Here is a 27,834-nt window from a genome sequence, read left to right on the forward strand (position 1 = left end):
GGGTGTGTGTGTGTTCACCTTACTATGCATATTTATCAGTCAAGATTATTCATACATTCCCATCTCGGAGATTTAGGGTATAATTCTATGCGGGCTGAGGCAGAGTCCCCCACCCCCCACCCCAAGCTCCTAACATTCGCTAGCGAGCCATGCTGGTTGGAGCATGCTAGCCAAGGTAGGGCTTTTCTGTCCAAGTAAGCATTGGACTGATCCCAGAACAGCTAGAGAGGTGAAGAACGGCAACTCTAGCAATGCACACTAACAATAATTTGAAAAAGTGGCTTCCCATAATTGTCCAAGAGGCAAAATGCAGGCAAAGATTTACCAAGAGCAAATACCTGAAAATAAAAATAATAATCTCAGGTATACAGGGACAGGGCAGTGGGAGCGCATGTACATCTTTTTGCTTCCTTTTTCAACGCAGCTCCGTAATGTCGGCATAATTAGAATTTGTTTCACTTTCCTAGCAGGAGAAACGGAAGTCACGCTACAGCAGTCTCAGTGTGAAGGGGTGCTGGGGATTTCTATTTCACGTTAAGCAACCTGGAACAAGTGGGAGAACACACACCTAGCACTGCAATCCAGGGCACACTTACCTAAGTCCCATTAATTTCACTGATATTAACTTCTGAGTGTACGGATAGTACAGTCCGGTATCATAAATACCGTACAACGTGCTGGATTTGGGGACGGGGCTGGGAATAGTTGCTGCTACTTATTTATTTATTTAGAAAATTTCTATGCCGCCCCATTGGCCGAAGCCTCGGGGCGGCTCACAAATAAATTGGTGAGACTTCTTCTTGGTGAGACTGCGCTGAACCCTGAGCTGGATAAGATGGGAGCAAGGAGTAGCGAGCCTATTTTAGGGCGCTGGGGCTTACACACCTGGGGTGGATAGGACCGAAGGCAGAGCCACTCATATGCGGCCGACCAAGCACACGAGGTGCCTCGGAACCGCTATGAATTCGCTGCACGTAGATTCGTCCCTTTCCTTCCAGATCTGTGTTGCCTAAGCATCTTTTGCCACTCTGCCCTTCCTAAGATGGCAACATCAGAGAAACCATTTCCCAGCATGCCTTCCAAAGGCGGGGTTTAATAGACAGGCCTGATTGTCTCGATCTCTGCGGTTTAACAAGGCCCCCTTGGCGCAGCCATCTTCTACAGAGTCGGCACTCGAATTTGCCAGACTGAACTCGACGCGAAGTAACGCAGCATCAAGGCCAGGGATTAAGGCGGAGGCGGAAACGCACCACCAGAGCTGACATACCTACGGCGAGTTCCTTGCTGCCGCAGGGAAGGGGGGCTCCCAGTCAGGCATCTGGAGCAGGCATCCTGAACGGGTCGTGCCTGCGACTCCGGGATGGAAGGTCCCCTCGTGACGCTTAACGCCTCGGACCGGCAGAGAGCTTGCGGGAAGTTGCTGCGGGACTGGATGGGGGCTGTGGCCCGGCTGAGGAGCGGTGAAGGGACCCCGCCCGTGTGGGAAGCCCCCAGCCCCCAGCCCCCTTCCTCCTCCTCCGTAGCCAGCGGTGAGCCTGTTTGCCTGTCTCCTTTTCCTCTCCCTGCCTGTTAGCCCAGTCGGCTCAGGATGGCTGGGAGTCTTCCTTTCCATGCGCTTTCCAGTCTGCCCTGTGGACGACTTGGTGCTTCCCGGTCGCGTTTCCTTTTCTCTTTCTTCCTCGAGCCGACGGCCAGCTTCAATTGACTTATTTTCTCCTTGTTCTGCTTCTTTCTTTTTTTAGGGCCGAGCGTCCGGCTCTCGTAGGCCCCTTTCGCAAGAAAAGGGCATATCAAGCCGGCTTAGCGGTTGGCCAGACTGATAAAGCAAGATGTCTTCTGGTCTCAAGGCAGCGAGCTTCCCCGCCTGGAAGCGGCACATTCTGAACGAACTGAGGCGACGCGACAGGCTGCAGAGACAGGCTTTTGAAGAAATCATCTTGCAGTGTAAGTAACGCCTTTGTTGCTTTCTTGGAACTAACACAGGGAGCTTCTTACTCTGACTCAGACCACTGGTCTAGCTACCCCAGTATCATCAACACTGACTGGCCACTATTCACCAAAGTGTAAGTTCCAGTTTCAAGCAAGATGTGTTTTTAGCTCCTTAGGGAAATACTGAAAATTGAATCTGGGCCTTTCATTTTGCAAAGCATGTGCTCTGCCATTAAGCTATAGTGCTTCCTTGAAGTCTGGACCTTGCTAGTGCAGTTGTGTCAGCACTTTTATAATAGTTGGATTTAGGAATGTGTAATGTTGTAGACCCAGAGTGAGTAAGTTCTGGCTCCCAGATGTTTTGGCCTACAGTACATAGCAGCACTAATTAAAGAGTTGTGTGCTCACTGCAAATTCCTCACCTCTGCTCTCACCATTGCTTTGTTTTTCTTTGAGTGGTGTTTGCTGAGTTCTGAGATGTTCTCAATTTTCTGAGAGATACTCACCATTTCATATTGTAAAGGCTATTATAACAAAAACATGGTAATGTCCTCTCTTTGTTTTGCCTTTGACTGAAATTCTTGTCTGGTTAGATAATAAGCTCCTGGAGAAGTCAGAGTTTCATACAGTGCTGGCTGACAAGCTGCAAGTGGAAAAATATGATTTGCCCAGCCGGCCAGAGATCAGGTATTTGTGGAGTCTAATGTTGGTTACTGTGTTACTGTTCCATTCCTACTGGCAATATATGCAGACATGTTGGCTTTGTTATGTAATGGTTGTTAAAAATTACTACTAATAGCGTGCCACCCAATGCTTATTTTCTTGGAAGTAATTCTTTCCATTGGGTTTAGTCTCACATAAGTATGCTTATTATTGCATCCCATGCAATATAACTACTGCTTCTGAGCTAGTTCAATCCAGTGAGGCTGCCTGCAACCCTCTGAAGTTGGAGAACTATAGACATCCTATGAGATGTGGAAAGAGCACAGAAGCAAAGATATCCATGCTTCTCCTTCCCTACAAAAGATTAGGTGGCCAGTTTAGTTGGTCAAGTAAGAGAACAGAGGTTGAGGAGCTGCTACAATACTTCAATACTGTCTCCACCCCACCTCACCTCCTAAAACATTCACAAAACACTCTCCAAGATTGGAGCTGCAACTGGCACTTTTTCCCCACAGTAGCTGCAGGGGGGACCACACCCTTGCCCCAGAGTCCCAGTTCTCACATTGGAGCTAGTCTCCCAGTTTGTAGCTGGGACTACAGATTCTTTTATGGTTGTATAGACTCAGTCAAGCAGGCATCAAAGTGCTTTCTTAAAGTTTTAACATATGATTTTTAAAGGTCTACATAAGTAATAGAAAGTATGTGTGTAGTATGAAAGGGGAATGGATCTAGCTTGTTCTTCAAGCATTGATTTAGAGTTCTCCCACAGCTAAAATTGTCACCATAACGTATACATTTACATATGTACAGAACAGATTATATAGAAAATATTGTAACAAAGTGCTTTGCTTATGTGGTCAGAACACAGCATGAATGTATTTATTATTTTTAACAGTAAATTAAAAACAAATACTGATGAGAATTCCTTAACATCATCTAAAACAAATTTTAGTGGAAAATGGATGCATGATACTTTCATTATTCCTTTAGCAGCAGCTTGAAATGCTATTTTAATAAGAAACTCAACATTTTCCCTTCTCATCTTCTGAAATATTCCAGTCCTGGACATGATGGTGCAAGGAATGATGCCCACTTGCAAGAAATAGCCCAGCTAAGAATTAAACATCAGGAGGAACTGACAGAGCTGTACAAGAAACGTGGCGAGGTTTGGATCATGTGTTCTGTGTGTGTGTGTGTTTTTTTGCAGTGATGTAGTTCATAATTGTTATTTGTTTCTGTTTCCCATGGGATTCAGAAGCTTGACAGCTGATCTCACTATTTGTAGTAAATTTAGTGAGCAGCTTTGTTCATACTTTCATCCATGTCAAAATACTGCAGGTTGCAATGTCATTGCTACAAAGCAATACATGATAATTTTATTCAGATGTATTTCTTCCTCAAGGAAAAGTATCTGATTCTCAAATGTATAGCGTAAGTTTTCATGGTCTGGTTCATCATGTGTAAGAATTATTATGCAAAATTGTCAGGTACATGTCCATGGAGTGTAGAGGAGCAAAAGGAAAGCAGTGAGGTGAAAGGTGAATAGAAGTTGGAAAGCACAGACTGTATGAAGAGATCTCATTTCTTGCACTAACAGTTTTCCCCTTTCCATAGTTGGCCCAATCTGTGATTGACCTGAATAACCAAATTCAACAGAAGGACAAAGAGATGCAATTAAATAATGCAAAGTGAGTAGTATTTATTACTGAAGTAATATGATCTTGGTGCTGAATGTTTGTCAGAGTCTTGAATAGTTTCTCATTGTATTGAGCATTTCTCTTGAAGGATTGCAGAATATTTGCAAAAGATATCTGAACTGGAGACAGAGTGCCAGGATTTACGCAACAAACTACAAGATCTTGAACGAGCCAGCCAGACTCTTAAGGATGAGTATGATGCTCTGCAGATAACTTTTACTGCTCTTGAAGAAAAATTAAGGAAAACTACTGAAGATAATCAAGAGTTGGTAACACGTTGGATGGCAGAGAAGGCTCAAGAAGCCAATCGACTCAATGCAGAAAATGAGAAGGATTCAAGGTAAGAGAGTGGTAGCATGTTCCATGCAGACTGTTTTGAGAATGGCTGCGTAAGAGAACCCCCTCCCCAGAATTAATTCTTCTCTCTTTTTAACCTCTGTTCTGCCCTCAGCTTGATTCTGTCTTCTGTATGAATGTATCTGTATCTATGTTCAAATAAGATTTTGAAACTTCGTCAATGTGTCATATGCTGGCCTTTTCCAGTACTCCTGAGCACTTCTTAATGTTGGTGGGGGTCATTTTGAGATCCATGTTGATCTAAAGGTAAACAAGCAACCTGACTTAATACAGTATAGCATTCATCCTTTGAAATGATCCCAATTTCCCTTAAGAACATGTTTTTTAAATAATGTGGAATAAGTATAATGTGTAAACTGGTGTTCTGAGTGTATCGTTCATCTCAATTCCTGTGATACTAGTGTTGTCATGACCTGCCAAGTACATTCACAGGCCAGTTTCTATCCATGTGAGTAAACATTTCATTTACAGTATTTTGCAGAATTCCTCCCACTTTTCTATATTCTGCTGTGTTACAACTTAGAACTGAAATGGGCTTACTTGGCATTGTTACCCCTTGATGTATACAAGATTCTTAGCCCTGTAAAGATGCAAAAAAAAGTGCAGCATAAATTTAGATAAGCAAAAATAAACTGGTACTTGTTTGCATAAGCATTCGTCCTCTTTGCTGCGATAAGCTTAAATAAGTTTGGTACAACACACGGCCTCCAATGTGAATTGGAGTCCACCTTTGTGCACCTCCAGTGCCACATGGTTTCAGGTGAAATATACTTATATCTGGAAGGCTTCAAATTTTATTGGAAAGTGTGTCTAAAATACAAAAACCTATTCCAGGATAATTTTTTATTTATTTTTCGATTTATATCCTGCCTTTTTCCTACAAAGGGCTCAAGGTAGCGTACATTGTTCTCCTCCTCCATCTTATCCCCACAACAACAACCCTGTGAGGTAGGTTGGGCTGAGAGTCTGTGACTGGCCCAAAGTCACCCAGTTGGTTCCATGGCTGAGCGGGGACTAGAACCCAGATCCTTTGAGTCCCAGTCCCATGCTCTTAACCACTACACCACACTGGCTCTAATGTTGTGCAGAAGTATCAATTGGCATTGGGCTATTAACAATATCACAAACAGTCAATGTGCCTTGAAGCGGTATTAAATCCATTATTACAAAATGGAAATAATATTGTTCTACAGCAGCTCTGCCTAGGGAAGTATCCAGCAAAATTCAGTGACTAGATAAGGAGGGTCTTAATCAGAGGAGCAACCAAGAATCCAGTGGTAACTTTGTAGCGGGTGGAGAGATCCACAGCTGGAATAGGGAAAACTAGGGGAAGAAATCCATTTCTGAAACAAATTCATATCAAAGTCCATTTGGAGCTTACAAACTAGTCATGTGGGAGTCTCATTAAATCTGTAGAAAAAGATATTGGTTTAATGAGACCAAAGCTGAATTTGGTTTATTTTGGTGTATATGGTATTGTTTTGCCTTGATGTGAAACACCATATGTTACCCTGAGAATACCATCTACACAGTGAAGCGTGGTGGTTGCAGTATCATATTGTGAAGGTGCATTTCCTTGGCAAGGATGGGGAAACTGGTTAAGACTAAATCAGGACAATTCTAGAGGAAAAAAAACTGATCCGCTTTGCAAAGGACCTGGGACTGGAGGTTGACCTTCCAGCAGAACAATAACCTGAAGCACACAGCTAAAGTAACACTGGAGTGGTTTAAAACAAGAACCTGAATGTCTTTCAATGGCCCAGTCAAAGCCCAGGCATCAGTTCACTTGCTCCCCACTGAAGTGGTCCCCATTCAACTGCCAGAGCTAGAGCAGTTTTGCCAGAAAGAAGTGGCAAACATAGGATCCAGATGTGCAAAGCTGGTAGGGACTTACCTAAGAAGCTTTACAAGTGTAGTTGCTGCCAAGGGTACTTCTATCAACTATTGTCTCCGGGATGAATATTTATGCAACCAAGAAGTATCAGTTTGCTTTTGTTTATGCAGCATTTGTGCTACAATAAGAATATTTTGTAACTTTACAGCATTGACTGGCTAGTACACTTTAAGTGGTAACAATGCCCATAAGATCCATTTCAGTTCTGGGCTGTAACACAATAAACTGTGGAAAAATTACTGGGCTGAATACTTCCATAAGGTACTGCATCTATTAAACAGTCCTTATAAACATTCAGGTGGGCAAAGTGCTGTTAGAAATGACTTCTAACTTAGTCCTCCCCAAAATTACTCAAATACCCATTTTATCTAAGGAATTTGGTACCCTGCCTTTCAATTTAAGAATTCTTTGCTGGCTTACACTTAAACAATCTGGATAAACCATTCCATAAGCAGTAACATAACAGAGAGGAAAAGGCTTCTGTGGATTAAAGTTTCCTTACCTGGCCCTGAAAAGTCATGAGAACCAGCTATAGGTAAGCACTTTTTCATGGGCATTCTTAAGTCAAGAAGACCTTTGGGCCATTTGTCTCTGATGCCAGGGTTTTAACACTCTATATATTCTTTCAAAGAATGTCAGCAAATACTGAGAGTTGGCACAGGATTCCTACCATCTTTTTCTCTTGTAGGAGACGACAAGCCAGGCTTCAGAAAGAACTAGCAGAAGCTGCAAAGGAGCCACTGCCAGCTGAACCGTATGTATTTCTCCCTCCTGGCTACATGTTTCAATTCCAGGCAGAAACCATGAACCCATCAAAAGCAGTGCTTGCTTATTTGAATGCTAAATTTCCCCAAGAAACAATGACTCTAGCATTCTAAATTGTGCTGTCAAGTGGGTAAATCTTTCTTAATTGGATCAGTAACAAAACAAGTACACCATTCAAGTTAATATCTTAAGGCTGTAATTCTACAGCCAACAACAGATCAGCTGAGGGGCCTTTCAAATGTGATAAGTGTTTCACTGATGCATGGCACCTGTGCCCTTTGAAGAGTTCTTGGCATGCCTGTTGAAAGCTCCACTGGGATAGATACATTGCCAGTGATGCTCAGCCAGTGGGATGGGGGTGGGTATGAGCCTTAGATCTGAAGCACTCTCATACCTCTGACATGCCCTGCAAAGGGACCAAGGACTATACTGATATTACCTCTGCTGTGTTCTGTTACCTCATCTTGGAAATGGAAGTAGGAGGTATGACTTTTAGCAGGGTTCATCTGGGGAGGCAAAAGAGTTGGAGACATTAGCATGTGAACATTAAAGAATGGGATGGTGATTAGGGAAATGGGAACAACTGGTTTGTAACAGATGTTAATTTTATTCAGCGGGAGAGAAGATATTTCTTCCATAACATCTCTTACATTCTCCAGAGCAGACTTGGGCTGTTTGCATGGGGCTATAGCAGGTGGTGAGGATGGGGAATATCCTGTTGCACTTGTACAACATTTGAAACTGAGCCAGCATTACTGTCCATGAATCTTGTTTCCTTCCTTGGCAGAACAAAGGGAAAACATTGTCCACTGTACTAATTACCTTTGCCTCCCTATCTGGATTCTTAGGCCTTCAAAGATGTAGATGATATTCTGCTTTTCAGCCAATCCTTCCAGATTATCCTTGCATTTTGATTTTGGGAACTTAATGTAGAGAGAGGTGGATGTCTGGTAGGGCAAGCACACTGGCCGCCTTAACTTTCTTACGAAATTAAGGATCCTGCTTTCTCTAGAAACAAAATGTTGGTTCTGTCTTTCCTCATGGCAGCATTTTTAGTACATAATAAAGGATTGCTTTTTTAAGGTTCCAAATTACTTGTGAACATGTACTAATCAGTACTTCCACTGTGACACTTCTGTAGATTTAATTGCCTGAATGTTCTTCAGGCCACCTTTTTGCACGATTCAACTTCACTTTCATTTTTCTTGGAGCAGAAATCATACCTAATGAAATGCAATAAAGTATATGCAAGCTTCATTGTAATTGCAAGGGTAAAAGTCACCCAAAAAGAATGGAAACAATCTCTTAGAAGTAGTAATGCACTTTACCTGGCTGCTTAAGACAATTTATATTTAGACAAGTCAAACCAATTCTTTACTCCAAAAATCAGTAAGTGATTAAACAAAAAACACTGGCGTAGTCATTCCCATTCAGCTAACATTTTTTATCATCTTTTAGTGCTAGATTTACAAGGAAGCTGGGGAAATTCTTTGGTTAAAATAGTGCAGCATTTCTTTCCCCTTGGCTATACAGGGAAGCAAGCTTATAATTCTGTTAAGATGGTAGGGGAACTGCTATGCCAAAATGCCTGAACTTTCTTCACATCTCAAATGATTCAAAGGAAGGCATGACCTGTCCTCCCGCAGGGATGATGATATTGAAGTGCTGACAGATGAAACCTCTGATCCAGCTGAGGATACCTCTCCTGTGCGTCCCATCAGCCGTACAACCAGGTAAGAGTGGGGAAAAGAATAGAGAACTTTTTCCCCTTAAGGAATTCATGTAATATTTGAAGAAGCAGGTGCGGGATGGGCTTGCATCTACTTGAATGGCATAAAAGTTTGAGAATTTTCACTGTTGTGCTTCAGGAAAATATTCTTTTCCTGTGTGGATTTACTTAGGATTTTCTGGGTGATTAATGCCACAAAATTTAAACAACTCACTAGTTTCACCTCCTACATGACCTCTGTTGAAATGAGATCAGAGTTGAGCTGCTGCTTGCTCCTATTCAGTTGAAGGGGACTGGGGAACGAAGAAAGCCTGTGCATAAATTTGTGCTTGTCAAAATGTCCCTACCAGTTGGGTCCTTTGAGACATTTTGGGTGGGGGTTGTACCATTTTCAACAGAGAGCTGTTCCATAGTACCATTATACGTATCATGAGCAGGTCCTCCCTCCTCCTTTTCCTCTCCCACGGACTCAGATGAAATTTTAGATGCTCAGTCCTTGCATTAAAGCTTAACAGGTTGCAAAACAACACCAAACTGAAACTTTGCCTCCTTCCTTTCCTTTCAGAAAACTTTTTGATGCTGCCTGCCACTTACTTACTTATTTCATTTCTATATTGCCCCACAGCCAAAACTCTCTGCTTGAGGGCTAGATGGTGGGAAAGCTAGGCACTTTGTAATTGGTCTGCTCATTTTGGCTGTTATCTCTTGACAGGGTAAGGAATTGTCCCCCACCAGTTCTGAATTGTCTCCTTCCTTTTCCAAGGCTGGCTGGTTCTCATTCTCTGAGAATCTTTGCTGGGTCACCTTGAAAACTGCAAAGTCATTTGCTCCTTTGTCTCCTCCTCAGAATCAGATGAATCTGTTGGAGCAGATTGTAGTGTGCAGGCTATTGAGACCTTTGCAGTACTTTAAAAGAAGCATTTCAGAACTCCCATTTGCAACTTGCCATTAAGTTTTCCTAAGTAGTGAAGAGTGAGCGATACTTGCTCCTCTTTCTGCAATTCCTTTCTGTAAAGGCAGGGCTTGTTCCTAGAATTTGAATGAATGTAGTAAGGCTTATGCAGCCAGTACAAGGAGCTGCAATGCTCCCAAATCTTTTGGGATGCTTCCTGTTCAGAAAAGCCATGATGTGCTGCTGCACACTGTTCTCTTGACTGGAAGGATCACTGTGCAGTCATCCTGGTTGCCCCTTACAGTTTCCAAGGGCTGAGATTATTCTATCACTCCCAGTGTCTATGTGGCAGAGCCTTACAATGCAGAGCCAAAGTGTAGCAGTAATAAGAGAGTGAAACACCTTTCAAAAACTTGAAAGGCTGGATCTGTAAAGTTCAGAAGACTGCAAATGCCACTAAAGTTAACCTTGAAAATGGCATATGAAGCTGCTTCCTACTAAGGCAGTCCATTGACCTCTCTGACATGGTACTTGCTCTGACTTGCCCCAGCTCTCCAGATTCTAGGCAGGCTTCTTTCCCAGTCCTATTGGGGATTGATCCTACATGCAAAACATGTACTCCACTACTGGGTTATGACTGCTCCCCTTTAAAATGATTCAGAAGCAAAATGGTCTACCTTCCTTAGCAAAGGTTCTTGTGAAGTCCCTCTCTTTCATTTTCCTGTTTGGCTGTGGGAACTTCTGAATATAGGGTCCCCAGCCTTCATGTGTAAATAATAATCTGAGAATCTTGCGTAAACTTAAAACTTGGTCTTGCCTTTTGTTTTATTCTCAAACTTTAAGCTTCTCCTCAAGCCTGTCAAGGAGTCTCTTCCTTCCCACTTGCAAGCCTATACGAATTATGTTCAGTTCATAATGACGATTTTTATTTCTTCAACTCCGAGATGGTGGCTTTTAAGGCTGTCCTGTTCTGGTTGACTATCCTTAGTGAATGTGGGTCCTGAGGATGAGAAATCCTCTCCTTGTTGCATGTTGTGGGCTATGTATGGTTTTTTATCTCTACTTGTACAATAAGGTTTAAATCTGTCCTCCCCTCCTCTTTAGTAAGCGACACTCCCAGCCAGCTGGAGGCCTTCTGGACTCTATCACTAATATCTTTGGGTAGGTTAGAAGATATTCACCTCTTTTGTTACATATTGGTTCAATATCCGCCATTTCAATGATTCAAGGAACGCAAACAGTTGTCCTTACGTCAGCCTTTTTTCTAGCTTCTGCTTCTTCTTTTCTTTTTGTTTTCTACTTCCTGTTCCTTAATTCTGCTGTGTGCTGACCTCTGATCTTTCCCTCCAGTCTGTCTGAGTCTCCCCTTTTGGGACATCACTCTTCTGATACTGCCAGGTGAAAATGCGCTTGAAATTATTCACACTTAATCGAGCATGTGAGTGAGGGATGTTTAAGTAACTGCGTTGTTTGATGTTGTATCTGTAGCAGTGAAAAAACTTCCCTGTTAAATGATGGCCTTGATCACGTAGAAGAATACTAGGATAGGGCCAGAGAGTAGAACTGCTGAGTCCAGTGTCATATCAATGACTATGCTGTGACCAGTCATTCTTGTTTTTTCCACATTAAGCAGAAGAGCCATGTCTAGTAGCAGTAATGCAACACAATGTGAGGTTTTTTTTTTATTAGTCACTACTACTGCATAGTGTTGCAGCTAAGAGGAATTTTCTTTGGGGGAAAAAGCAATATTAAGAGACATAATTTTAATTCAGGACTTCACACAAACTGCTATAATGTTGGTAAATTCACCCCACCCTTCCAGTTTCAGAGGCTATAACATCCAGTGAAGTCCAACTATGCAAAACCATTTCTTTGGGTGTAGCCACCCTGCTACTGTAATACACAAATTGGCCCTAGGTCTCGTTGCCCATTTCATCCCATTTTTACCCTATTGTGTAGTCGGGATCATTCCCCTGTCTCTAATTTGAGGATACACTGACTTCCTACTTGTGCTTAACTATGTATTTGCTATGCCCTTCCTCAGGAGGCGCTCTTTGTCTTCATGTTCTACTCCTCAAGATAATGCAGATGTACCTCCAGGTACAGGCAAAGAGGTTCGTGTCCCTACCACTGCAGTGTGTACTTTTGTAAGTATGAGATACATTATCTTTAAAAGAAAAACTGATTGTGGAGTAGCTGATCATTAATAATCTAGACAAATGTCTTCCTGCTTACAGGTTTTTTGCTTTGTGTGCTTATGTAACCGTAATTGTTTGAGTTTATGCAGGTTTATTTCACATGTGGGCAGCCACATGTTTGCTTGCAGTGGTGAGTGTGTCACTACACCTTGGTGAGCATAACCAGCCCTCATCCTCCTTCCAACTTTGGAAAAGGAGGTGGAGAGCAGATTGTCCCTCATCTTGCACAGAGGCACAGCTTGGGCCCTGTGGAAAGGGGAGGGGTAGGGTCCTGCTGACCATCACTTTCTACAAGGAAGGCCAGCCCAAAATGTTGGGCTTCTGCTTACACCAACATGATACCTCATTAGTTAAGCGATGTCTTGCTGAGGTCAGTGATGAGAAGAGAAAAGTCTGATTGCACTAGTGAATTGCACACTCATTACTTTCACAGCTCCCAGCAGTTTCTTTCCTGCCACCCATCCACGCTCCAGTAATGCTGTGAGGTACTATGAGGCTGCTGATATCATTGTGGATTAAGTTGGTCCACGCTCCTGTAGTATAAGGGGTCTGGTACTGACTGTCATCCAACAGCACCAGTGAAGGAGCTGTCAGTTCTGGGATGTGACTTAAAATGTGCATGATCTTTAGTTTTCAAGCTGAGACCTCTTAACATTTATAGTGAATGAAAAAGTACTTCATTCAGTTTCAAAATCCTTTTTTGGCATTTGTTGTTTTTGATGGTGATAATGATGATTTATACATTTTAAAAGCATCTGATTTGTTCATTATCTACAGATACTGAAAACTAATTCCGTCTGTTGCCACAAGTATACAATCTAACAGTCACAATAAAAAAGAGAAGAGAAAAGCAAGTACTGCAGAATCAGTTCTGTCTCTGGCCAGTCGATGGAGCCAGAGTAGTCTCAGTCCTAGCAATTGTTACTTGACAGAGAAGTATAAGTGAAGCTCCCCATAGCTGTCCCTTCTCTGTCCCACGCAATGGACAAGGCTGGTCATCCCATTGCAATCATGTGCTCAGTGAGAGAATGGGATGTAGTTCCCTTGGTTACATGGCCAGTGGCAGAATATGCTGCATTTGCGCTCCCTAGGGCAACAAGAGTCATTACAATAATTTGACTGAACACCTGGAACTAATTCTATTCATGGTGAGCACAAAGAAAATATTCTGTATATAAAAAGCATTCTGTAGCTTGGGCATCTTATCTAGCAAAATAGAGTACCTGCATCCTCAATAAACTTATCATAGAATAAGTAGATACAGTTCAGGGATTGAAAAATAAATCACTCCACCTTTAAATCTATTTGGTGTGACTTCTTGTAGTCAAAAACACTCCTGGGGTAAAAAGTTTATATATTTTCACTCTGGCATGCATAAGTGGGGTGCCAGCTTTAGGATTACAGGAACTGCTTTTTTTAATGCTAGAACCCCAAGATCTACCAACCATACCCAAGTGAAAAATACTTGCTTAGGGGCCAGACAGAATTTAAGAACAAGATACCTCTGCACTCAGCACAGAGGGGCTTTTTTTCAGGACCTGAATTGATCTCTCTGTCCTCCTTCTCTCCCTGCTTCCCCCATCCCCAACTTTTATTTCTGAGTTGGCCCTTATTTTTTGTAATCCCCTTCTAAAAATCTAGACTTTTACCATATGCAAGATCAGCTAAATCCAGTGCATCACGTTCACTTCCCTGTTTAAACAGATAATTTTAGTTTTGGGTGTCATATTGCAAACATTTGGTAACCTTGCACTAAACTGCTTGAATGGGAAAGTGAAAACACATACATCCATTTTCTACATCCCTTCCAGTTATATCTAATTTCAAACTTGCAGCCAGTTTGCAGAACCATCTATTTGCCCCACTTACTCAGAACTCTTTGGCAAAGCCATTGTTTCATTGATTTAACAAAACACTGGTTTTATCTTTGCTGTTGGGTAGCTAAAGTGATTGTTTTTGTCATAATTGGCATCAAGCCAGCATAGAATCATTGAAAACTGAGCTTTGAAAAATGGCCCTCATGGTATTACTATAGCTGTTGTGGACCTATTTCTTTTCCATCCCCCTAGGATGCTCATGATGGGGAAGTGAATGCGGTACAGTTCAGCCCTGGCTCTCAGTTACTGGCAACAGGAGGCTTGGACCGGAGGGTCAAACTCTGGGAAGTTTTGGGAGGTAAGACCCCCTAAAGGAATACATCAAAAGAAAGCAAATACGTGCCATTTTTTAAAAACCCATACAAGAGAAATAAGGTTCCTCCTAAGGCTCGACTCTTCAACAGATTGTCTAGTTCTGCCTCTGGAATCCAGAATGAAGAAGATTCGAGAGAACTGGTGAAGATTTTGTGCAGTGGCTAGAGTATTCAGTTTGGATGTAGAAAACCCAAATTCAACTCCTCCCTCTGCTGAGATGGTAAAATGCCTGCTCTAGAACTGTCCACTACTCAAGGGTGGATTCTTACCTCTGATGGTGCTGTACATACATTGGCACAAAGCCCAGCATTTCTAATTAAAAAGAGCATGAGCACCAGATCTGAGAAACTCCTCTCTCTGCCCATGTCTTTGGAGACACTCTAAGACTTTTCTAGTCAGAATAAACAGTTCTGATCCCGATGAACTGATGATTATAAGTCAGCTTTGTATAGTCAAGACTCAGATAATGACTTAACATTGTACATTACTGGTTACAAGAGATCAGTTCTGTGTTTTATTCTGCTGCGATGTTAGTCTTGACTGAATTGAAATAGATCATAAGTTCAGACTTTTTCCTGCTTCCCAACTCTTGTTTATCTTTGCATTGCAGACAAATGTTCACTTAAAGGCTCCTTATCTGGCAGTAATGCAGGGATAACAAGCATAGAATTTGATAGTGCTGTGAGTATGTGTACTTTTTGTAATCTGTCTCCATCCTACCATTCAATGCCATATTGAAAGAAGCACAAAATAAGTACAAATGTATGAGCCCTTGTAGTTTAGATTTTGTGGCTGCACAAGGTCTAAACTACAAGGAATGCATGCAAAGTTTTACTAAGGACATACAATGTCACTGAATATTTACTCTGAGGACCTTTGTATAAGTCGCTGCTGTATTTGCAATCCAGGGTGAACAGTGCTTTGTTGAGGTCAATGATGAACAGTAAAAGGTCTGATTTGCCCAGTGGTTGCTTCCTTTACCTTTGCAACTCCCAGCAGTTTCTCTTCCATTATACTCTAGAAATGCCATGAATGGGAGAGCATTTGCTGATAAGTAGTGATGCATTCAGCTTGTGTTGCTCTAAAGCACTGGGTAGACACAGCTGAAATTGTTATCCAACAAAAACAGTAAAGGAGTTTAAGGTACTGGACCCATGTCTCTGGTTATATGATCTTAAACGGTTAGCTGAGACCTCTTCTAGAGCAAAAGATCTCTCTGTCAAATTATTGGTAGTAGCAGAAGGAGCTGGAGAAAGGAGGTGTGGAAAGAATAGAAAGGAGCTGGAGAAAGAATAGGTGTGAGGAGAATAGAAAAGCAAGAAGGGGAAACGGATGAGAAACTGGGATGGAGAGAATGAAATGTGGGAAGCAGTGGCTTCAAACTTCCAGAAGAAAGCAAATAGGACCAGTACAGAAACTTACTGATACAGGCTTTTTCTTGGCAAAAAAGACTGGAAGAGAGGTTCAGGGCAAAGGCAGAGACTTATAATTAGGGAGACCAAGAAGAAGGGATATGATCTGCAGTGGACTGAAATGCAATTATGAAAAGGGGATAAGATAATTTCTTAGCTGTAGTAGAACATGCCGTTGACATTAGCTTTTAGCAGAAAATGTCCTTCAAGTGAGTTCAAAATTTTGTTTCTGCAGGGCTCTTATTTATTAGCAGCTTCCAATGACTTTGCCAGTAGGATCTGGACTGTGGATGACCATCGGTTACGGGTGACTATCTCTTTCTCAGAAGCATGATGTATAGGCCTATTTCTCACATGTTGTGGAAATATCAGTAGATGCTAGAAACTTGTTAGTGGGAATTTAGCCACAACTCTTTATCATGTAAAATTGAGTGGCCCATTATTCTCTTTATTATTTACAAAGAGCTCCTAAAAAATTCTGCCAGAAACTTACTTGAACCTCTAATGCAGACTGATTGATGGTACTTCTTAGAAATGGAGATGTTCATTAAAGCTATCTGGAATATACTGTGGAGGTTCTTCTTGAGTAACTGTACACTTAGAAAAGTTTGTTCAAATGCCTTTCAGTATTGAAACACTTCTGAAAGAATTTTGGATGAAGCAGGCTAATTATGTTTTGTGGGTTTTGAAGCTTTGTAAGCTGGAAGACATATTTTATAGTCATCTTTTATTCTCTAATTTTCTTCCTTTTTATCCTTGATCAGGGGTTGATCACATGCCAGCAGTCCCTGGTAACTCTCCCTTAATGGCCTCTGGCAGAGAGGGTTGTTCTGCCTGAGGCCATGGATAATTGTTGCTAGATGAAGTTGACGGTGTGCTAGATCAGGGTCCCCAAAGCAGCATCCATGAGGGCCTTTGGCAGTGCCCATAAAGCTCTCTACTCCCTACCCCCTTCCAAAAAACTTCAAATAAAAACCAGGAAAATGTTAGGGCAGTCTTCTCTTCTTCGTTTCTAGCCCTTACTTTGCTCTTTCTCCCCCTCTTCCTCTTTGCCTTGCTATTTCTCTTTTCCGCATCTCTTTGGCTTTCTGTTCTTCCATCAGCTAGTCTCCAGCTTTGCCCTTTTTCCTTCCCCTTTGTCTTACTGTTCCCCCCCCCCCCCATAGCTAGCCTTGTTCTTCGACTCCCCTCTACTCCTTTGCATTGCTATTTCCCCTCTGTCCCAGACACCTGACCATTTTACTGCCCCCATCAATTTAGCACACTTTTGACCAGCCAGGTGCCCATGGCAGCCATATGTGACTAGTCTTGCCCTCCATGGAAGTCATTTTGTGGAGATGTCCACAGCAGCTTCACATTTGTATCCATGGGCCAAAAAGTGTGATGCTAAAAGACAGCCTTGAAACAAATTTAATAAATAAAAGGGACACCTGGACTAGATGGATTAGCAGTCTGGCTCCGTGCAAGTTAACATATAATTATCTATTAAAGCTATATGAACTTGCAAATGACTATTAAAATTCTTGGTGGTTTGGACCGAGGGCCAAGTAGTCAGTCTTCAAAGATGGTTAGTCAGAAGGAAGCAAGACATAGTGATCAGCACCAATCCCTTTCATATTCCTGGAGTCATGTAATTGGAGGTATTGAATACTGGCATTAGATACTGAAATTGGCTGATATGCCTGCCATCCATGATTATCTACACACGCAACTAAAATATACAGAGGTGGCTTTCCACACAAATGCTAATGTCCGCAGCATTTTGCTCTGTCTTGCAAGGGCTGGCAAAACTAGTTCTCATCCTGGCCCTTTGTGCATAATTAGCAGGTTTGTTTTTTTTAACCTCAAGATGGACTGAAGCCTGGATTTCACTTTCAGAGTAGTGTTCTTGCTGGGTTACTGAATGACTGAAGGGAGCAACAACTGCAAAGCCCGTTTACTTACATAATGTTGATTTCTTTCTAGCACACACTCACAGGGCATAGTGGAAAAGTCTTGTCAGCCAAATTCCTATTGGGCAATGCGCGCATTGTGTCTGGCAGTCATGACAGAACCCTCAAGCAGTGGGACCTGCGCAGCAAAGTCTGTAAGGAAATGTTTTCACACAGTAACAGTTTCCTTTCTTTATGTCTCTTGGGTGTTGAAAAGACAAGAGCTAATATTGACTAAATTCATCGCAGTGCATTTAAAGTTGCAATTTATTATGCATTTATGTATATATTTATAGCACACAATAACCAAAGCTTTTGGGATGGTTCACAACCATCAAGATTCCTTAAGTTTCTGTTAGTCTACATCAACCCTTCCCAACCTGGTTTGTTCCAAGTATGTTGGACAACAACGCTAGCATCCCCCAGACAACATGGAGAGCACCATTAGGACAGGTGCTCTATAGAGAATGAAAGTGATTTGTTCCATGAGATTTCATATCCAACTGAAAATAGATATGAGTAACACTGCTAGTATGATATTTCACTGAAAGAACAAGGCATTTTGCTGATGCTCTAAGACTCATTTTTCAGTCATGGTTGGCGTCTTAAGTTTATTTACTTACTTTGCTATGTGTTCAGTGCAGTGTACCCTAGTCCACATATTAGTTCCTTCTATCAACTGCATGATTTGGCCCTTGCAGAAATCTGCAGTGTCATCTTTTAGCCATTAGCCATATCTCCTGTCATTGCACAGAAGCAATCGCTGTAAACATCAGTGTATAGCTGATCTAAACCTGTACTGAAATGTGGTATATATTACAACACAACCAGTGCACTTTGATGTGCAGCTTGGCATGTTTGCAGTCAGCTTTCATTGGCTGTGGTTTTAGCAACCTCAGCACAATGCAAGCTTGGGAAAAGATGCAGAAGTCTGATAATAGATGGACATTGTCTTCTACTTTCTAAAATAGCCCACCTAAGTTTCCTGCTGCTCTCTACAGATAAAGCAGCACTGCTTAATCCTGTAGCTTTGAAGAATCCCGGCAACACAGAAGAGACTTAGATTTTGTATCACACTGCAAGGATTTTACAACAGCTATTGAATTGTGAAGCAGTTGAACAAGGCAGCTATCCAGTGCCTTCATACAAGACATACATTTGTGGTTTACAAACTTTGCAAAGTTGTATTTTCTATGGCATTTTTGTTTGGTGCCTTTACAAATTGACTAGCACAAGGCAAGCTGATTACTTTAAATTTTTGTGATAGGACAAAATTCACCTTGTTTATTCCACTTGTGTGGAATTAATTTATATGGAAACTGAATGCATCACATACATGGGCCGGTGTTTTCACTAGTCAGAGAGACAATCTCATGAAATTTTATACAAAGCTACAGAGTTCCAGTGGTAGTGACGGTGTTTTTGTAATTTTGTTGAGAGAAGGATGTGGATGCAATTAGTTTATTGGTAATTTCATTTTTTAAAGGTATAAAGACAGTGTTTGCAGGCTCTAGCTGCAATGATCTGGTATGCACAGAACAATGTGTAATGAGCGGACACTTTGACAAGAAAATTCGCTTTTGGGATATTAGGTAAGAAAATAATGAAAAGCCATATGCTGGAGATTTGTGCAAAGGACCAGAAGGAATTGATGACTTATTTATTAGGATATGTAAACTCTTTCTTAAGTATCTTTTTTTGGCAGGTTGATTTCTCTAGGAATGGATGTCTAAGCATGGGTTAGAAATATTAGTGCATTCAGGCAGTGCCTTCCTGCCTATTCAGACATAACTGGTGTGCCAAACTGATGTGGGGAGAACCCCCAGTTCTTCATGTTGTGCTTTGAAACAGGTCTGCTAGAGATACTTATTTCAGGTAAAGTAAAACCAGCTGCTTAGGTTGGAACTGATGGCCATACTAGCAGTCAGGTATGCTCTGCTCTGTTCTCCAAACAGATAAGGACATTCTCACTGTTGAGCAGTTACAGTTTAAGGAACAGAGTAAGACAGTCCTCATCACTCTTCCCATATCCTTCTGCACAAAACTCTTCTAGACCAGGTTGGAGATCTGTTTTTTATGTCTGTTTTGTGGAAATAAAAATCTTCATATTTTCAGAAAAAACTATACTGAACACAAGTCTTCCCTGCTCCAAACTGAGCACCAGGTTTGTTTAATTTACAGGTTATTCAGCTTGTAATAATTGTCTTGATAACAGTTGGAATACTTGCTGGGTGCTAAAGAGGCAGAATAGAGATTTAGTAGATGCGACTACTAAAAGGAAAATGTAGAACATGATGTGCTATTATTAAATGGCACGTTGCTAATTATGAGACAAAATATGAGTATTTTGAAACTAGTGATAGTACCAGTATTCATATCGTCTTGGTTCTGAGGGCAAACTCATTCAGGTCATAATATTTGGTTGTGTTTTGAATCAATCATTTCCTACTTCTCTGACTGGAAAACAAGATTCTGTACACTCACAATCGGCATTCAGATTGATTATGTGTATGCATGCATTTAAGAAGAGTCCTGTTGAATCAAATCAAGCATTCATGTAGTATAGTATTTGGTTAACACAAAGGCCACAACAAAGTAGGGCATGAGTACAATTATGCTGAACTTGAATGAATTCTGGCCCTCTTTCATTGGCTGCCTGTATGGTTCAGAGCTGAATTCAGGGTGCTGGCTTTAACCTAACCTGGCTTGGGATTGCGATATCTTCAGAGCACCTTTCCCAACCATAACTTACCTGGACAGTAGGATCAACATGTGAGACATCCCTCCAAGTTGCCAACTCTGAAGTATGCTTAGAGGGGAATAATCAAGGGGAGACCCTTCCTGTTGCTGGTCTCCATAACTGTAGAATGATCTTACCAGTGAGGTCCACCTGGTGCCAACCTTGTCATCCTTTCAGCACCAGGATAAGATGTCCCTTTATGCTAACACATTTAGATACATCCTGTGATATTTAATGGCTTAAGGGGAAGTAACCATCCCGGGTTTTTTTTTTACATGTCTGCTTTATATCATATTGTTGTGACTATTTCTAAATTGATTTGATTTTATTTGATTGCATTTTGGAAATTCTTAATGGTGCTTTCTTGTATTGTCTGTTAACTGTTCTAAACTGTCCAGAGTGCTATAGCTAGCACTATAGGAATAGATAAATAAAGCAATGGCACTATGTTATTTAATGTTAGTCTGTTGCTCTCAATTATACACTCCTTGGTTGCTGTGATCTACATGATGAGATCACCCAGCAAGACACCAGCCTATTTGTAAGCCGCCCTGAGGCTTTGGCGAATGGGGCGGCATAAAAATGTTTTAATAAATAAATAAATATTTCATCTGTCAAGTCCTGGGCACTAGTCTGAACTTGGACAGAGAAGCCTAAAAGCACATTTTAAAGTTAAAGTTAACTTAAGTCTCCCAGTTACTTTAAGTTAGGGGTAGAGAGCTAGGAAGAGAATGTGCACATGAAAGCATGTTCCCTTAAGCTTGTTCATTTGGGTCAGGGAGTTTGGCCAGGCAAGCTTTCCTGCTTTCAAGGCTTGGGAGATTCCCTGAGCTGCATCCTACCTATACAAATTGCCTTCTGTACCGCACAGTTTCCTGGAACCATAAAACCTGGTCTTTGGGGACTCTACCATGGTTCTGCCAGAAATTGTTATTGCCAGTAGAAAATCTCATGAGATGAGGGAGAAATCTTGGGCAGTATCCAGTGGGGCTGTTGTGCTTCTTGTTTCTATGTGGCAAGTCAGCAGAGTTCCATTCTGCATGCTTCACTGATAATTCCCTGTTCTGGAAGCTATTGTGTTAGTTATTTTTAGAAGCATCCATGCCCTATTGAGAAAGCAGTGGATCCCACCAGCAGAATAGGATGCTACCCTCAAAAAACAGATGTATTTTTCCCTGAGAAGAATTCTCTGAGTACTTTTTAAATTACTGAGCTGATTGCAAATCAAGCTGAGAGTACTTTACCCATGACTGTTTTTAAAAAATCTCTCTACAAGTGCTAGTATTAGGAACATGTCTTTAAATGCTAGCTAAAAGGCTCAGAAACACAAATTCTGATCCAGATTTTAAGCACAGGATCCAATCAGACCTAAGTGAAACATGATACTCATGGTATGAATCATACTGTGAACTCATCATTGTAATGCTTCAAAGTGTTAGTGAAGCTGTAGCATTCTCATATGCCAGAGAACAATGAGTCAGGTACTCCTACATAAATGTTCATTCTTGTTATCTTCTGCTTTTAGGACTGAATGTGTAGTACGGGAAATGGAATTGCTTGGTAGGATTACAGCTCTAGATCTCAATCCAGAGAGAACAGAGCTGCTCAGTTGTTCTCGAGATGATCTGTTGAAGATTATTGATCTCAGAGTGAATACTGTCAAACAGACTTTCAGGTGAGCGTGAATCGACATGCTAAGAGAGCCTGTGTGGTATAGTGATTAGAGCGTTGGACTGGGGATTTGGGATAGCTGGGTTCTAGTCCCCACTCAGCCATGGAGTTCACTGGGTGACTCAGGGGCAGGTGTACCCCCTGTACACCCTACTTCACAAGGTTGTTCTTGCTATGAGGGTAAAATGGAGAGGGGGAGAACCCTGTAAGCCACCTTGCAAGAGGAAAGGGGGGGTATAAATGTAAACTGGTAATAATAATATAAATGTAAGGGTTGCTGTTGGCAAAGGTAACTGGATGTTCTGGTTTTCACAAACCTCTATTTTGACTGTCCACCTCATCCCAATGGAGCTGTTGATCCTAATCAAAGTCCTCAAGAGGGCCAGTTTCATGTACCTACAGTGAAAGGAGATGTTCTAGTATTTTAATTCTTCATCTTCAAATTTGTCAAAAGAAAATGACCAATGCTTTCCAGTCACCCTAGAATTACTATTTACAGGATGCAATTCTTATTAAACCAATACTATTTTTGTGTAATTTTTTCCTCCAGTGCCCAAGGGTTTAAATGTGGGTCTGATTGGACCAGAGTTGTATTCAGGTAAGAAGCTTAACAGAATGAACAGGTTACATGAAAAGAGACGCAGTGCTTTCCATGTACTGGCAAGGCTTTGAGCAGTCCTCATTAAAAGTAATATGTTCTCAACATTGGCTAAGTGTCCTATTGCCTGGAAAAGGTGTAGGAGGGGGAAGGACTTTGTGCTGTGAACTGTTGTTGTTGTTGTCTGCACAGGATATCTAGAGTGATCTGGCTGGTAGGATTCATATACTGAAACACGTGATCAGTGGGTACATGTTAACTGAAGTGGAAAAGTTCACTTTGTATCCCTTGTTCAGGGTTCTATGTTTGTCTAACATTCCAGATACAATAAGATTCCACTCCTACTGATCATCATGAACATCACCATCTTATTAGGGGTTCCTTTACATTTTTCTGGGGTGGGGGGAATTTGATCTGCAGAGATCCCAGATAATTTCCAGTGCTGAGAGGTATTCTACCATAACCAGAACACATTTTGTATACTGCTACAGACAAAAGAAAGCAGTTTGGCGCCTATTCTGCATGGTAGCTGAATGTGTTTTTCCCAGCAGGTTAGCCCCCAGCATTCCAGGGAGATGTCTATCTTCTTATGAGATTTAGTCCCTTAAGCAGGCAAATAGCTCTTCTACCGTTCTCATGTGCAGAATGGACTTTTGGAAACAGCACAAACTTTGTCAGATATATTTGTGAAATATATTTGCTCTTCAATAGCTAGTCTGGAAAGTAAAGAATGTTTGTAGCCTTGGTAGTTTGGCTTCCCCCACCCTTTTACCCCCTGAAGGTTGTGGTCAAACTGTTGCTACTCCTTTTTGCATTTGGATCTGATTCTTTCCAGGGTCGGCCTGAAAAGGGTGTTTATTTCATTGAATTAAACCTTATTACTTGAAGCTGGAAAAACTCAGCTCTAAATCCTATGCCTGTTCTGCACTTCCTGAGAAGCTTTGGGTGGGCTAATTTAGTGATTTTACCTTATAAGCAGTACTATAAATGAGTAATTGGAACTTGATATGTTGAGAAGGGTAAGAAATCTTAAAGTAAATGTTGTTTCCCTGCTCTTTCCCTACATCAAATCTGTGATTTTTCAGCCCTGATGGAAATTACATAGCTGCTGGCTCAGCAGATGGGTCACTCTATATTTGGAATGTGCTCACTGAAAAAGTGGAAAGAATACTCACTAAGCATCACAGGTAAGGCAAGATGATAGCATAAAATTGGTGGGGCTCTTGCATGGTATGGGGAGGTACGCTGTAAGGTGGCGTTATATACCCTCAGAGACTGGCTAAATGTTTCACTTGGTACACTGAGAAATTAATGATGTATGTCAGCCTTGAGCAGACTTCTGTGGCTTAAGTAAATAATACAGTCTTTAAATCTATCCCAACTGAGACTGAATAGCCTGGGTGGATTGATTTAAATTAACAAGAAATAAAATCAATATTAATCACATTTTCCATTGGAATATGTTATATATTTGCTGGATGATGTTGCAGACTTAACCATAAAACCATTATTAATTTACAGTTAAATGGAATATTGTTTATACAGTTGTCTTTCTTTCAAGCAGGCTTTCAGTATCTTTCTCTCACTGAAGATGTTTTGCATATTGTCCTTTTTAGCTATATATTTTGCATGCTGCCCCTTTTCATCATTCAAATACTTAATTATGACCATCAGTCTTGATCATTTGGCATTAACAGCCCAATCCTAGGCATGTTTACTCAGAGATAAATTCCACTGGCCTAATTTGCACTGCAGGCTTACCATGTGTTACTTAACTCAAGAAGGATGGTGCATTTTGAATATTCAACAATTAATGAGGTAGCGGTGTGTCATCCTGACCCGATCATCAAGTTATCTCAGGGTTAACAAGCTCTCATACAGTCCTTAGTTTGTTGCTTACTTATTCCATAACCCCTGTAGCTGGCTTCAGCTCCTATGACACAGTCCCACTGAAGGTTGCATATTCAAATAGCACTGCAGCTCATTGTGAGTTAAATAACTCAGGGTGAACCTGGCCTGTCATGTGAGCTGGGACATTGTGTTCAGCATGACTTACAGGCATCATGCTTATAGGATTGCAGGATAAGCAGAGGAGGGCAGGCAGATGCACTGTTGCCAGTTTCTTCCCATTGTTGCTCCTTTCTGCTTTAACTCAGCCTTGCTCTCATAAAAAGAGTAGGAAACAAAAATGAAGCATCTATGGCTGGTACATCAAAGTAAGGTCTGAGTGTTACTGGGCAGGCTGGAAGAGGTGGTTGTCATCAGAAGAAAATAAAATGCCTGTGTTCGGTGGAGGGAATGTAAATTTAAGAACAATCAGATTGGTAATTATTTTGTATAGAAACATAGCCTTTAACCAAATATCTGGTAAACAATATCAGATCTGAGATGAACTATATGGCTAACATGCTTATATCCATATTATATAATATTAACCTGATATTTAAGAGAAATGTATTATATTTTAAAATTAATTTAAATTTTTAAATATCTGATTTTTCTGACTCCTCAACATTCTGTTATCTACCATGTTGTATACTATTTTTCTGTCTTAACAAGCTTGGCCCAGCTCCACCATCACAAACACATAAAAATAACAGATTAGTCAGTCTTTATCTTCACATATGTGCCTTTAGTCAGAGGGACAGTAAAAAAAAAGCTCAGAATTTTCAAGCTGGTGGTTAGGCCAGGCAGTGCCATTTTCATGGGATGAAAAACTAAAATGAATACTCATATTTGACTGAAATGTCTCCTGATGTTTCTGATTCTGACAGATCCATTAATTCATTTTCACAGGAATATAGGTGCTTGTTTAGCATGCCCATGAGAACTGATTGCAGCCATATTATATTTAAATGAGAAACATCTAGCATTTAACAGAGGCTCATCCCCAGCCCTTCCAGAAATCTGATTTTATGCTTTGTTTCAGCAATTCCATCAATGCTGTGGCATGGTCACCATCTGGAGCTCATGTGGTCAGTGTGGATAAAGGAAATAAGGCTGTTCTGTGGTCTGAATTTTGACTTGAAAGTGCAAAAACCAGCATGCCAAAAATCTTCGTGGGACAGCAGTGGTCTACATCTGTCCGGACAGGATAGAAGTCCCTTGTCAGGCTCCATCCAACTGTCTTTTCTTAAGTGCATAAGCATGATTCTAGGAAAGAACTGCTGATGCATCAACCAAGGAAGAAAAGTCTGTCCTATCTAATGTATGTTGCTGGCATTTGTGAAGGATTGGCTGCACTGGGTGGAGGACCAGTCTTTCTTAAGATGTATTATCTGTGCCCTGGAAAGAGTTATTGCACCAGACAGCAGTGCCAAATAATTTTTACACAATCTCCTACAGTAGTTTGAGCTTTCCAAGTGATCTAGCAAGGTTCCTGTATATCACAAGTTTATGCCTGTCACCTATGTCTTCTTCTGTGGGCTAGCTAAGATGGGAGGTGAAGAATTGTTAAAACAAAGAAAGAATGAAATTGCAAAGGCCATAAATTTGATGGTAATGACAATGGAGCTTCTAGTATTTACTCTGTCACAGCCCCATGTATCAGCTTGACTTTTAGTAGAAGGAATTGTCTATTTTTCAGACATGTTGCATCCTCCAAAGGTTTTCCAGGCAGCAGTGATATGGAAGCTTTTTAACTGGGCCCAGTTTGTCTTGGGTTTTAATTGTGGGATAGAGTAAGAAGTACTGCTGCTGTGATGAAGAATGTATGATTAGCATGACTTCAGCACTAAACCAAATACATGGTTACTTTTACTGCCCAGCCATCCTTCTGTACTGGAGTCTCAAGCACAGAGCAATTGAGGGAAAAAGATACCTGAATGTAAATGTCCTGGTGCTGGCAAATCCAGATCACTTGCCTCTCACTAAATGTGCAATATTCTTCCTGTGTTGGAGCTCTACCTCTGGCATGGAGCGGGCTTGTGGGCCTGTGTCCCTTGGCATTTAAATGCACCATATGGTTTGGGAGGACTGACTTGTGGCATTGAACATACATCCAGCCAAACACTTTTCCACATCCAGTGGGCTGTGAGACAAGCCACCAGCATTTAATTGCCTTTTAATTTGCACTTTAATTTTGCTTCCTTCCTAAGCTTGTTTTATAGGGAAGTGTTTGTACTGAAGGGCAGAGGTGATCAGGAATTCTTTACATCTGGGGTTCTCAGCAGGGGATCCCTTTATTTTGACAACTTCTATAGAGGAAAATGGGAAGTACGCAGGACAAATTTTATTTATTGTATTAATCTGTCCACTAGTACTTGACTGATTCTAAATAAACCTGTGTCCTATTTTTAAATCCACACTGTTTTCTCCTTTTTTGCACTTTGAATACAGATAGGAGGCCTTCGATTTGAAGGTGGAATACATACTAAAGCAGTATATCATGGTTTGCAAATCTTGTGATGAGATCTTAAGAGGTTCCTTAAGAGGCATAGATAAATGCTATGATTAAGAGAGCATTTGTTGATAAGTACCAATGTATCCAGCTTGTGTTACCCTTGGGTGTAGGGTAGGCACAGCTGAGATTGTTGTCCAACATGAACTAATAAAGGAAGTTGAATACTTGGAGCCATATCTATGGTTATATATTTCCAAATGTTTAGTTGAGGCTTCTTTTAAAGCAAAGCATCTCTCTCTGTCAGATTATTGATAATAGCAGGAAGAAAGTATGAAACGAAGGAGCTGGAGAAGGAATAGGTGTGAAGAGAATGGTAAAGCAAGAAAGGGAAACAGAGATGGAGAGACTGAAATATGGAGAGCAGCGGCTTCAGATCTCCAGCAGAAAGCAAGTGGGACCAGTACAGAGACTTGCTGGTAAGGGTACCCTCTTGACATCAAGAAGACTGGAAGAGATCAGGGCAAAGGCAGAGATTTAGAATTAGACCAAAAAAAAATCTGCAGTGACCTGAAGTGCAGCGATGTAAAAGGATAAGACTTTCTTAGTGTTTTAGTGTACTGATCCTGCAGCTGACATTGGTTATAGAAAGCATATTTGTAGCGGATCATCTCTCTTCAAGCAGGTTTAAAATTTTATTTTCACAGGGCTCTTATTTATTAGCAGCTTCCAATGCCTTTGCCAGTAGGATGTGGACTATGGATGACCATCTGTTTCAGGTGATTATCACTTTCTCAGAGGTGTGGCATATGGGCCTATTTCTCATT

General features: G+C 41.2%; 1 protein-coding gene and 2 non-coding genes across 6 annotated transcripts; all 3 read left to right on the forward strand.

Annotated features, from left to right (window-relative positions):
- The first annotated feature begins 1,281 nt into the window (after window positions 1-1,281).
- Window positions 1,282-26,972, forward strand: ATG16L1 (autophagy related 16 like 1). 4 transcript variants are annotated; one of them, XM_044435402.1, is made up of 20 exons: window positions 1,282-1,529; window positions 1,743-1,944; window positions 2,523-2,616; window positions 3,652-3,757; window positions 4,207-4,280; window positions 4,378-4,629; window positions 7,229-7,294; window positions 8,952-9,038; window positions 11,031-11,087; window positions 11,277-11,324; window positions 11,971-12,073; window positions 14,194-14,299; window positions 14,927-14,997; window positions 15,964-16,035; window positions 17,694-17,814; window positions 19,146-19,251; window positions 21,925-22,074; window positions 22,621-22,668; window positions 23,754-23,855; window positions 25,598-26,972. In XM_044435402.1, the coding sequence occupies exons 2-20, from the start codon at window positions 1,830-1,832 to the stop codon at window positions 25,689-25,691; spliced, it is 1,872 nt and encodes a 623-aa protein (XP_044291337.1). In that variant the 5' UTR covers window positions 1,282-1,529; window positions 1,743-1,829; the 3' UTR covers window positions 25,692-26,972. The 4 variants fall into 4 exon arrangements, with proteins under 4 accessions (XP_044291337.1, XP_044291353.1, XP_044291344.1 ...); XM_044435418.1 differs by lacking the exon at window positions 11,031-11,087 and having other exon boundaries at window positions 1,283-1,529; XM_044435409.1 differs by lacking the exon at window positions 11,277-11,324 and having other exon boundaries at window positions 1,284-1,529.
- LOC123034482 lies at window positions 12,494-12,770 on the forward strand. The gene has a single exon (XR_006416768.1).
- Window positions 15,245-15,510, forward strand: LOC123034475. The gene has a single exon (XR_006416765.1).
- Window positions 26,973-27,834: the final 862 nt, after the last annotated feature.

This window comes from Varanus komodoensis, unplaced genomic scaffold (assembly GCF_004798865.1).
Source record: "Varanus komodoensis strain SLA01 unplaced genomic scaffold, ASM479886v1 scaffold1, whole genome shotgun sequence".
Classification (NCBI taxonomy): domain Eukaryota; kingdom Metazoa; phylum Chordata; class Lepidosauria; order Squamata; family Varanidae; genus Varanus; species Varanus komodoensis.

Bases quoted from the DNA above. Each gene is read 5' to 3' on its own strand.
- ATG16L1 (XM_044435402.1), top strand. From the start codon at position 1,830: ATGTCTTCTGGTCTCAAGGCAGCGAGCTTCCCCGCCTGGAAGCGGCAC. The intron at 11,325-11,970 runs GTGAAAATGCGC...GCCCTTCCTCAG, and splicing joins CACTCTTCTGATACTGCCAG to GAGGCGCTCTTTGTCTTCAT. The intron at 23,856-25,597 runs GTAAGGCAAGAT...GCTTTGTTTCAG, and splicing joins ATACTCACTAAGCATCACAG to CAATTCCATCAATGCTGTGG.